Source organism: Anastrepha obliqua, chromosome 2, assembly GCF_027943255.1.
Source record: "Anastrepha obliqua isolate idAnaObli1 chromosome 2, idAnaObli1_1.0, whole genome shotgun sequence".
Lineage (NCBI taxonomy): Eukaryota > Metazoa > Arthropoda > Insecta > Diptera > Tephritidae > Anastrepha > Anastrepha obliqua.
In genome coordinates, this window is record NC_072893.1 from 126757908 (window position 1) to 126769516 (window position 11609).

At 37.8% G+C, this 11609-nt stretch overlaps 1 protein-coding gene across 1 annotated transcript; it reads right to left on the bottom strand.

Moving 5' to 3' along the window:
- Positions 1 to 1783: 1783 nt before the first annotated feature.
- LOC129239215 (zinc finger protein 341-like) lies at positions 1784 to 5503 on the bottom strand. The gene is made up of 6 exons (XM_054874562.1): positions 5043 to 5503; positions 4931 to 4981; positions 4383 to 4865; positions 3982 to 4317; positions 3853 to 3915; positions 1784 to 2788 (listed from the first exon to the last, which is right to left on the bottom strand). Exons 1-6 carry the CDS (start codon positions 5199 to 5201, stop codon positions 1925 to 1927), a joined length of 1956 nt encoding a protein of 651 aa, XP_054730537.1. The 5' UTR covers positions 5202 to 5503; the 3' UTR covers positions 1784 to 1924.
- Between the last annotated feature and the right edge of the window lie 6106 nt (positions 5504 to 11609).

Here is an 11609-nt window from a genome sequence, read left to right on the forward strand (position 1 = left end):
TCTGCTATCTCATATTTCTTGCCGCTATAAGCGTGCCAGCTCTCGTTTCGGCGAATTACGATGAATCCACGGAGGAGAGTACCGAGCCGGCGACAATGACTTTGCCAACCACCCCGAAACCGTTGTGCAAAGAACGTCCATGTTCACGAATTTATCAGCCAGTTTGTTCATTAGTGGATGGAGTACAAATGACTGCGCCCTCGCTCTGCGTTCTCAAAAATAAGATCAGGTGTGCGCCAGTTTTGCGCAAAAAATTAGGAAGAAGTAAGTGAAAGTGACATTATCACTTAAGGTTTGACAGGTGGAGTTGTGATATTATAAGTTTGAAGTGAGTGTACGGCGATCTTGGTACGCTTGAGTCTTGAAGCCAAGTTTAGGAAATTTGTGAAGTTTTAATAATATCGAGACGCAAACTACACTCAATTTTGGAGGCAATTGGTCCATAAAATTATAAAAGGAGAACTCACTGCATGTTCATTCTCATGCTGTAGATCTAATGAGGTATCCCTAGAAATGCTTTGATGGTGTTAGCAATGAATCCGTCCATTATCTTGACCAAGTGTATCCAATTTAAACTTTTTTCTTTCATCTGTCTGCAGGAGTTCAAAATATTCGTTTCCTACACTACGGCCCCTGCTCACAGGAACGCGATCGAAGCAATGTTGTGCGCATGGGAAGAGATGAGCCCGATGAGGGTAGAGATATCAATCAAAATTCTTCAAACGATGCCGAAAGTAATGAGGAAAGTAACTCACGTGAAATGAACGATAGTGATGAAAGTGAGGAAAGCTACTTAAGGGATATAATGGATGATATAAGCGGAAGCGATGAAAATGAGGAACGCTACTCAAGGGACATGGGTGATGATGTAAGCGGAAGCGGTGAGAGCGAGGAACGCTACTCAGGGGATATAAGTGATGATATAAGCGGAAGCGATGAAAGTGATGAGCAAAGTCTCTCAGATGATATGAGAGATGATGTTAGCAGAAGCGGTGAGAGCGAAGAACGCTACCCAGGGGATATAAGTGATGATATAAGTGGAAGCTATGAAAGTGATGAGCAAAGTCTCCCAGATGATATGAGAGATGATATTAGCAGAAGCGGTGAGAGCGAGGAACGCTACCCAGGGGATATAAGTGATGATATTAGCGGAAGCGATGAAAGTGATAACGAGGGCGACTCAGATGAAATTATTACCGGTTTTAGCGGAAGCGATGAGAGCGATGAGAATAGCGTCTCCGTTGATAAGAATAAATATTATTATGGAAGCGGTGAAACTGATGAAAGTGATGAGGAGGGTGACTCAGATGAAATGATAGCTGATATGAAAGAAAGTGCTGAAAGCGACGATAGCAATGATGAGGAAAGTGGCGAAGATATTTGGGGTTATAGCAGCGAAGATGGTAAACACGCACAAAGTAATTATCACGCAGCAAATATCGCAGACAAAAATTCCGAAAAAGCAGATGAAAGAGATTACAGCCATGAGGACACTGGTGGAGAACTAGACTCTGCGCAAGAAGAGGCTGATAAAGACAAGTTGTAGAATTCGATTCTGAAAAGAAAATCATATAATTCAGCTGACAAGGAGGAGATAGGGAGCCCATTATTTCATTTGTTACATTTTGTGTTGTTTAGTTTTGTATAAAGTACCCATTGTTAAGTTTGATTCGCCAAGAAAGATATGAATATAAAAAATTTTAAATGCAGCCCGCATTAGTTTTATCTTCAAAAAATGTTACCCCTTTTCCTACCCACTTTATACGGCATAAGTCGTGCCATACTCCTTTAAGGAATAGTCAATTTTAATTAAACTTAAAATATTCCATTTTACAACAATTCCTTGACACATGGAAAAACCATACGTAACCATTCAAATTAGCTCCCTACACCCCGTTACTCGAGTTGCATACACTTCTTGCTACTACGATGAATGGTAATTCTTCGGTTGTTTGTGCACTTTGCGGTGCCTGGTCCAAGGCGCTAAACATTTGAAGCTGGTTTCGCAGTGGTCACACTTGAATGGTTGATTGTCTTGATGCATAGCCTTTGCGTGTCGCCGGAAGTCCAAGGTGCTGGTAAACTTCGACGTACATTGTCTACAACGGAATCTATTTATTTTGCGACACTTGGGTCTGTGGCGCCGCAAGTTGTTGACATCACGAAAGATCGACGTACAGGTGGTACAGTGATGCTCGAAGAAGTGCTTTTTGAGATGCGTTGAAGATTTCCATATATCTTTGCCCTCCTTACACAGTGGACAGTCCGCATCTTTGTGATGTTGGAAGAACAGATGATGCACCAGCTCATCGGCGTTGTTGAATTTCTCTCTGCAGGTCGGACATTCGGTGGGTGGATGCGTTTTGAGTATATGCGCAGCGTATGACTTGGCAATCTTAAATTTGCGCCTGCATGTGCTGCACTCATAGTCGGTGTTCCCAGTGTCATTACTGCGACTACGTTTGCGCTTAGGCGTCGTACGACCTTGATCGATGAAGGATAACCGTTTCCAGATGTGGCTGCGAAACTGGTTAGCATTCGGATTTTTGAGTCGATCATAATAGCTGCGCATGCGACGAATTAGTAATTTAATCTTATTGATGCTTACAGAGGAAACTTTGCGCGATTGGCAATACTTTTTAAGGAGCACATCGTAGGAAGCTTCTTTAAGCTTACGTTTGTGATATGTACGCAAGTTGCGTCGCCAGAGACACTCCTGCTGACGGTAGAGATCGATGAATTCCTCGAGAAACTTATCGCTGTAGTCGCAGAGGTAGAGGTCGAAGACCTGTGGAAAGAGAAAAGTGGAAAGACTAGGGAATTAGGTTGAGGATTACTTTTGAGAAAAGATCGGAAAAATTCTTAGAATTAGGAGTCGATAGAACTTTTGAATATACATATTTCCCCACAAAATCGTGGGAAAGTGGCAGAGTTCCGAATGATAAAATTTGGCTGAAAATAACGTAATGCAGAGAAGATTTAAACCCCAAACTTCAAAGATTATAGAGCTATGCGGGGAGTTCTGACAGCTACAATGGAATCGCTACTTTACTACCTGGCTGCAGAGAATGGGGTTCCAACCGTGGAATCTAATTTTAATATGTTGCTATGAATCCGCCGTATGCTCTGCGTGGAAATGAGAAGAGATGACAGCAGAAGTTTAGCAGGGATGCCAGAGATTCTGGACTTATATTTAAAAGATGATATCGTTGCTATATGTGTGGAGAGTTATTTTATGGACTTCAGTTATGAGCTGGATTTTTCCAGACAACAAGCAGTTCTAATTGTTGCCTTTCAAGTGGATGTATTCGCCATAGCCGCGGTAGCTGGGGGTCAGCCATGCAGGTAAACTCAAAAATTGTCAGCGGGACTCTCTTTTGCTTGTGAGCTACCCACGAGCGCTATGTCGAATTTATTTTCTTAACCGAGAACCTCCTTAAAATTAAAGTTCCGTACTCATCTTTGTGCGACAAGTGCTGGGAAGATGCTCACCTTTTGCGCGAAGCTGTCATTTGTGCTCAGTACAATGATTCTACTACTAAAGTGACTGCGTTAAGATAGCCCCCAGTGCATTTGGAAAATCTAGTAAATTGGGTTTACATCTGTTGTAATGTTGCAGAAGATTTAGAAATTGAGAATCGAGTGCGCTTGTCTGCATTCTCTGTAAATTATAACCTCTGTGATTATATATATCAATCGAGGTCGACTTGGTTGTTTGCAAGGCAAGAGAGAAGCTTTTCGTTGAGGTGCAATGAGCAATCATTTAGGTGCCTGCAATTTCAGGTTGCTTCCAGTAGCCAAATGACATAAATTGCTGCTTCCGGCTATTAAAACCACTTAACTTCCACTCACCCGAGAATCCACGCTTGTATCTTCTCCACTGCTCTTACTTCGCCTCCGGCGGGATTGTTGACCCTGAAATTCAAAAGACGATAATACTCAGACATAGGAAATCACCGCACTTATTCTCTTCAAACTCACTACTTTCTGCTTTCCCCGTGCGTGTTGTCCGGTTCGACACGTACTACGTCGCTTTTGGCGACTCCGTCTTATGCAAGAAGGCTCTAGGCCCGAATCTGATTGCTGCGTGCTAGCCGTTCCGTTATCGAATGTAAAGCGCGACGTGCGTTTATGTGTGCGTTTGCGACTCGAAGATAGTCTTTTCATTTTAGAATCGGTAGTCACAGTGTCGATAGTAATACAGCCACTACTTTGCTGTGTCCGTGTAGGCAGATGCGCGCTTACCATATGTGTCCAAAGGGTTTCGGTGTTGTGGAAGCCAAAGTTGCAGAAGGCACATCGTTTATCGGGGACGAGCTGTGCTTGATAAAATCACATTCACTACACAAAGAGTTTAGTGTTTCTATAAGTTCTATACAGACCTCCTCCACATCACTTTCATCGCATCCCTGTAAAAAGCTTAACCTATTCAAAATTGCTTTTGATTTAATGGTGGCCAGCTGATCCACTTCTAGCCGATCATTAGTGCCTTCATCTGCATGTGACCTGCGCGATGCGTTATCGCCTTCGCCTAGTCTTTGCTTACACACATAGCTTCGAATCATTTGCCGCACTATGCTGCGGGCGTCGCGAAACGTGACAAAAGGTGTATGTTCGCGCAATTTCAACAACACCAATTGGTAGGCATGCAATCGTTCGCTACGCGGCACAGACTCGCGCGATGGACGGTGCCAAATACAGAAGCATTTGTTCAACAGATCTGTGATGTCTAGCAAACATTGATGCTTCAGTGTGCGCAAATCGAACTCATTGGTATTGAAGGTAGACGCATTGTTGGATAGTGAGGAGCCGGTTAAGGCGTTGCTTATGCTGATACCCTTACTGGGCGTACTCAGTTGAGAAATCTGTAAAAGAGAGCGGGAAAGAGAGAGGGTTTGGAGTGGTTTGCGGTTTTAGGTGCAAAACTTACACTGTCGCCTGTCGTGGTGAGCAGGTCGTCCGGTATGATTGAGAGAGCGCTCTGTAGAAGAATAAGAATATTGTGAGCAACTAAATGAATGCTTAGTTACTTTGTTACCCACACGGCCCACTGTGGGTCCATGCTGTGCGTAGCTGTCAAGCAAAAAGTCATCGAACTGGTCGAGTTGTGGCGCCAATATACGTTTGTTGCCAACAAGATTGTATGCACCTGGCTCTATCGAATTGATGCCTACTTGCTTGGGTGTAGCTTCTAATTCCATACTTATGCCTGTATACAAATTTATGTCTGTATACAAATTTAAATTTTTCCGAGCTTGAGCTAGTTGAGATTTGCTATTATTAAAGCACTTTTTTGTTGATTCGTAAATATGGTTGGGTTGGTTGGTGAAATTTGAATTTAAACAGACGTTTAATTTTGAGATTTCACTTGTCTCTGGCAGAAATTAAACATTAAAACTGGCGTATATATGAACTGAATTTTTTTTGTGGAAAAAAATTGTTCGAAATTTTTTGCTCGAAATTAAATTTATAAAATAAATTTTAGTTTTCAAATGGCTTTTTTGAAGAATAATGTTGATTGATGGGGCCTTGATAGCTCGACAATTTTTGTTTAGCGAGAAAGTAGTGCGCATGTGCCGTTGAGATTGAAATAATAGAAGTGAAGGCTTGGAAGAGCGGTGTGAAGTACGTGGAAGCGGGAGTGGAAAACTCTAAGTTCAATTTGTAAGAGAGCTTAAGTGAAAGTAAAAAAGTCCTAATGGATGCGCGGTTGAAAAAATTTGTAAAGGCCTACGATTAGTGAAAGAATAAAGCCAAGTGATATTAATTGTCTTCTAATAACAGTTTGTTATGTAAGTAAGCTATAATTTTATTATGTAAGGTACATAAATAAAAAAGGTTTGCTCTAAGGATGAATATTAAAATGAGCTTAAATCAGTTTTCTCAATAGCTTAAGAAAATAAATTATTGAGTTGGGGAATAAAGAAATTAATATAATAATAATAAATTAATAAAAACCGAATGCGGAACGAAATGAAATTGGAACGGAACGCAGAGAAAATATGACTGAACACGAGGAAGTGCACGAGCTCATAATAAAGTACATTGTATAATAAAGTAATATAATCCTAATGCGCAACGAAATGGAATTGGAACGGCACACAGAAAATATGAACACGATGAAGTGCACGGCGGAACATGGAATAAAACAAAAATAACAAATAAAATGTATGTATGAGGAACTAAATGGAAATGGAACGAGAGGGAAAAAGTAAAAAACTTAAAAATAATGGGAAACTCTTAAAGCCCCAGTATATAAAAATATACTTATATTCAACTGCGCCGAAAGTGCTTTGGTAAGAGGACGCTGATAAATGTATTTGGGTTACATGAAGCGGGCGGAAGCGATGAAAATGAGGAACGCTACGCAAAGGACATGGGTGATGATGTAAGTAGAAGCGGTGAGAGGGAAGAACGCTACTCAGGGGATATAACTGATGATATCCGCTTATATCAAGCGATGAAAGTGATGAGCAGAGTCTACCAGATGACGTATGGTCGTGCCAGTCTATTATTGCGATAAACTCAATATGCCTCGGAGAGGACTGATTACATCGCCCCGACGATAACATTCAATAGGGATTTTTTCACTTTCTTTGCATCTCAGGAGGAATGGAGTAAGGGACTATCACTAAACAACTGTGCTACTACAGTCCATACAGATGGCTCCAAAATAGATTGTGGTGTTGGAGCAGGCATACATTCTTATTGACTTAAAATTGGAAAATCTGTCCGTCTTCCTAATGCCTGCGTTGTCTTTCAGGTGGAAGTGCTGGCGATTGGGGCAGCTTTTGGGCTGCTAATTGCACACTTATTTTTTAAGGGCAATATCGCTATTCTTTCGGATAGCAAAGCTGCAATGCAAGCACTTAATTTGGCTACAACAACCTTTAAGCTGGTGGAACAAATCTTATGTATTGGAGAAAGCTTTCCTGTTTTGAGTGGACACATCTCTTGGGCGGACAAAAGCTGACTGAAGGTTAGTGTCCGCTCAAGAGAGGTTTCGCTGCACATTTGTATACATATATGTAATATTTGTTACATATCCGTAAGATATAATACATATTACTTACTACGCTCTTCACAGTCTTCCACTTCTTCGCGCCTACCACACAGTTTATACTTCCTGTTAAAAAAACAACAGCTTATTCTTTCAAATATTTTCATATTCAGCGCACTTTATTTTTCAATGCCTAAGCATTTTTTGCAGCTTTATTACAATTGTTTGTTTGTTTAAGTGTAAACATGTATGTATGTATATGTGTGGGATAGTGTGAATATGTATGCGTTTTTAGGGGGTTTTCAAGGACTAGTTTGTTACGGCTTAGTTACATTTTCTATTTGATACCATTTACATTGATTTTGTATAACATCATAAGTGGGGCACATGAATTGGAGTCTGTTTTTTGTTTTTGTTTTTTACCTCAGGTCATAATTCTGCTTCATAATTTGTAGCTAATTTTTGTTTCATGGACTTTTCCGTATATATAATTTTTCTTTACTTAAAACAATCGAGTGGCATGAGATACATTTTTTTACTGAATTAGGAAAAAACATTTAGTAGCTTCTTGTTTGGCTTTAGAGTCTGAGTAGTTAAAACGAAATTAGTTTATTTGCTTTTTAATGTTTTTTTTAGCTCCAATAAAGCCTGATTCTTATGTCAGTTATGAAAAAATGAGTATCTGAGTAGATACTGAGTTTTTGTTTTTTGTTATCTTCTGATTGGCTTAAACAATTTAAGATTTTGTTTATTGTTCATTTGGGGATTGTTTATTTGTTTGTTTTGCTTCAGGTCGGTTTTAGAGTAATTAAATATTTATTTATTTATTTATTCTTATAACTCCTTTCACTTTATTTAGCTTCGTTTTAATACTTATTTTAAATTATTTATTTATATGTACTTCTCGTTTTATACATTGGTGGGTTACATTTATTTCGAATGCATATGTTTCTTTCCGCTATCTGTAATTTCTCTTCATATGTGAATGTGTGTGTATGCGTATGTGTGTATGGATGTTTTTTTCGTAAATTTATGTACTCGTGGGTATGTAGGTATATATGTATTCATAATATTCATTCATATACACATTTTATAGACAATCTATTTATTTATTTAGGTATATTTTTATGAATTAGCATTTAACAGCACAAACATTTTGATGAGCTATTCTCCAGTTGAGTTGTGGCCACAGTTAATCAAATAAATTGATTTTTCAACATAACGTTTTGTACAGAAAACTGAATTAGTAGCGACGGTGGGTAGTAGAAATAGGAAAGCTTGTTTTCAGGAAATTCAAAGGAAAAATTAGAAGTTAGAAGAAATGTCACAGAATTTCAAAAAAAATTGGTTGGAAAACATTAAATGAAATCAACGGCAAGTATGCACTTAAAATATCTATGAACTAAAAAAAACTGAAAGAATATTTTGAAAATGATATCTGATATAATAAAATATGAGCTCAGAATTGCGGCGAAGTGAAATGATACTGGTATGAAAAAGGTGGAACAAAGTGAAATTGAAACCAAATTTAAAAAAAAACTTTTTTGATACAAGAAGTATGCACTTAAAACTCGTATGAAGTGTAATAATATTGACATGAAAAAAGTGGAACAAGTAGGAATCGAAACAAATTAAAATCAAGTATAATATAAGAGATATGCATTTAAAATTCGTATGAAGGGCAATAATATTGGCAAAAAATGAGTGGAACGAGGTGGAATCGAAACAAATTAAAAAAAATCATATCTGATATAAGAAATATGCACTTAGAACTCGTATGAAGTGCAGTAATGTTGGCATGAAAAAATTGGAACTGGGTGGAATCGAAAAAAATTAAAAAAACATGTTTAGCTGAACAATTGAACAATTTAAGTGGGCAAATTTTGGAAAAAACGAATTGAAATTGAAACTAAATATAATGAAACTGGCATTAGGAAATATATACGTATGTACGTAAATAAAATTGAAACGATTGCTAAGAAAACCGGACCCGCTAGCCCAGAAAATCGACCCGAAAGTCCAAAGCAATTATGAATTAAAGACACCACAAAACGCATGATATAAGAAATATGCATTTCATTTACTATAAAATAAAATGAAAGTTATAAGGTATTAGGAACGATGTGCAGCGGAACGTAGCGGAATCGAAATAAATTTGGAAAAATACATTCAGCAGCGGCCATGAGTACTCAGTAAAATATTTAAACAAATTAATATCTAAACGTTAAAAGAAACGTAATGGAATTGGAACTATGTGAAATAAAAAGTCTTACAGAACTTATTAAAATCAAAATGCAATCAGACGGAGAAGAAAGCGGAAAAATTATTATGAATTCAAGAACTATGAAAGGAAGCGAATTGATATATTGTGTAATGCAATGTACGATGGCTATCTTAAGGTTTCTATGCCAGCAAAGATAACAATGGTGGGTTATTTTATTGCTTTGGTGGTAACTGATAAACGTAGCGAATGCCTGTAGCAAATGTGCACCGATACCATTGCGAGAGCCCAAAGTGGTTGAGCAACGCTAATCTGGTGCTGGTGGAGCAACAAATTTAGCTGGTCCTTATCAGTAAGTGTAGGCGGAGGGAGAGATTCACTATTTCGGTTGGAGGGCATGATATCAAATCCCAAGCATCGTTAAAGTATTTCGGAGTCCATATCGAGGAGAAGCTGACATTCAAGGAGCATCTAAAAATAACCAGTTCCTAGGAAATGAGAGTAAATAACGCACTCATTCGCATGCCACCAAATGTTGGAGAATCTCAACGAAAAACCCTTTCAACAGTTATTGGCTCTATTCTCCTATAGGCCGCACCAGTATGGTCAGGAGGGCAAATGCTGAACTCGAAAGAGAAGTGGGAAGCAGTAAAAAAGTTTGCAGCAAGGATTGTAATAAAACTTCGTAACTTCGAATGTGAGCGCATAGCGGAAGAAAGGTGAATGCGATCGACCTAGAACATCCAACAGATGTGCGTCATACAAAGAAGCCATGTTGAAGCAAATCTCCTGTGGGGGTGGCTGTATTTACGAACAGACGACAACACACGAATGTCTGAGTTGAGCCTTAAGAGGAGCCCAAACAGACGGTAAGCCCATATCGAGTAACAAAAACGCATCTTTCCGATGCTCCATTGGCCACAAAGTGGTTATGGCGGCTATTGATAGCGTATAACCCGCGCATAGGAGAGGAAACTGGACTCAAGTACCTGGTGTGTCTAAAAAGCAAAAAAAAAAAGCGGGTTCACATTGATTAAATGCTTTTAGCAGTAACAAAAATGCAACTTTCCGATGCTCCATTGGCCACAAAGTGGTTATGGCGGCTATTGATAGTGTATAACCCGCGCATAGGAGAGGAAACTGGACTCAAGTACCTGGTGTGTCTAAAAAGCAAAAAAAAGCGGGTTCACATTGATGAAATGCTTTTAGCAGTTCCAGGGTGGAGTCAGCCGAGAGGGAGGATGTCACCACATACCACTGGTGTGACGGCACCTTTGATGATGTTTCTGACATTTTCGGGTTTAACCTGCTTTGAAAAAATGAATAGAATAAGAGGGAACCTGTTAATAATAATAAATAATTTGGAATCAAGTGGAAGTAAAATTAAATGAGCACAGGTGAGTGCTTTAGAAAGCTTAGCGTGAGTTAGCGTGATATACCAAAAATCACTACCACGTCGTCGCCACTAATTTTTTGTAAAATATAAATTTTTATATTTACTATTCTGGACTTTTGGCGCTTGAATATATTTGTATACATATGTACATACTTATAGTCTTATACATTTACATACATACATATATGCATATTTGTATTAAATTTGTATTTGCTATTTACTTTACAAGTAAGTATTTCTTATGTTTATCTTACACGGCTGTAGTAAATTTCGAGCGTTTTGCTTTTTGCCTAAATACTAAAATGGTATCAAAATTTATTTTGAATTTTGTTTTCCTTCTGTTTTAACTGAATTTCGAATTTCTTCTTTTTGTATTTATATTTTTGTATTTATATTAGTATTAGCATTATCTCATTATTTTTTGTTATAAGTGTTTTTACTTTCAGCAGATTATTATTTTTTTTCGCGAGCTTACATAAAATATGTATTTCCTTTGCCGGTTTAACGAATTTGGGTTTGAAGTTACATTCATTTCAAGCAAATATTTTTTACTTTAATTTCTATTGCCTAGTTGTATAGGAAATGTGTGTATGTAAAATCATAAAATTATTGTAGCCAATAACTGTTTATTTTTTTTATTTTATATTTACTTTAATACACTTCTATTCATTTCCCGCTGGTAACGCACGCCTTCCTTTAGCTGTTGCCTCAGTTTGTATTCTCCTTTTATTTGTTTGTATATATAAATATTTAGCTACTTGTATTTGCCACACTGTTAAATATACAATTAAGTTTATATACATATAAATTGTTTTATTCACATTATCTTGTCTATAAAGGTACGCCTTGCCAATGTACATATAGTACATACGTATACTAATTTCTTAGACTTTCATGTACAATTTTTATTTTAATTTTTTTTTTTAATTTTAAATTTATTTTCAAAATTTCTATTTGTAGTTGCAAAAAGTTCTGTTTTTAAAAATCAGCTC

What these genes read in the sequence shown, in the direction of transcription:
- LOC129239215 (XM_054874562.1), bottom strand. Translation starts at nt 5,201, where the DNA reads ATGGAATTAGAAGCTACACCCAAGCAAGTAGGCATCAATTCGATAGAG. An exon ending in ATGGACCCACAGTGGGCCGT is followed by an intron (nt 4,982 to 5,042) that starts GTGGGTAACAAA and finishes ATTCTTCTACAG; the next exon opens with AGCGCTCTCTCAATCATACC. An exon ending in ATACAAGCGTGGATTCTCGG is followed by an intron (nt 2,789 to 3,852) that starts GTGAGTGGAAGT and finishes CTCTTTCCACAG; the next exon opens with GTCTTCGACCTCTACCTCTG.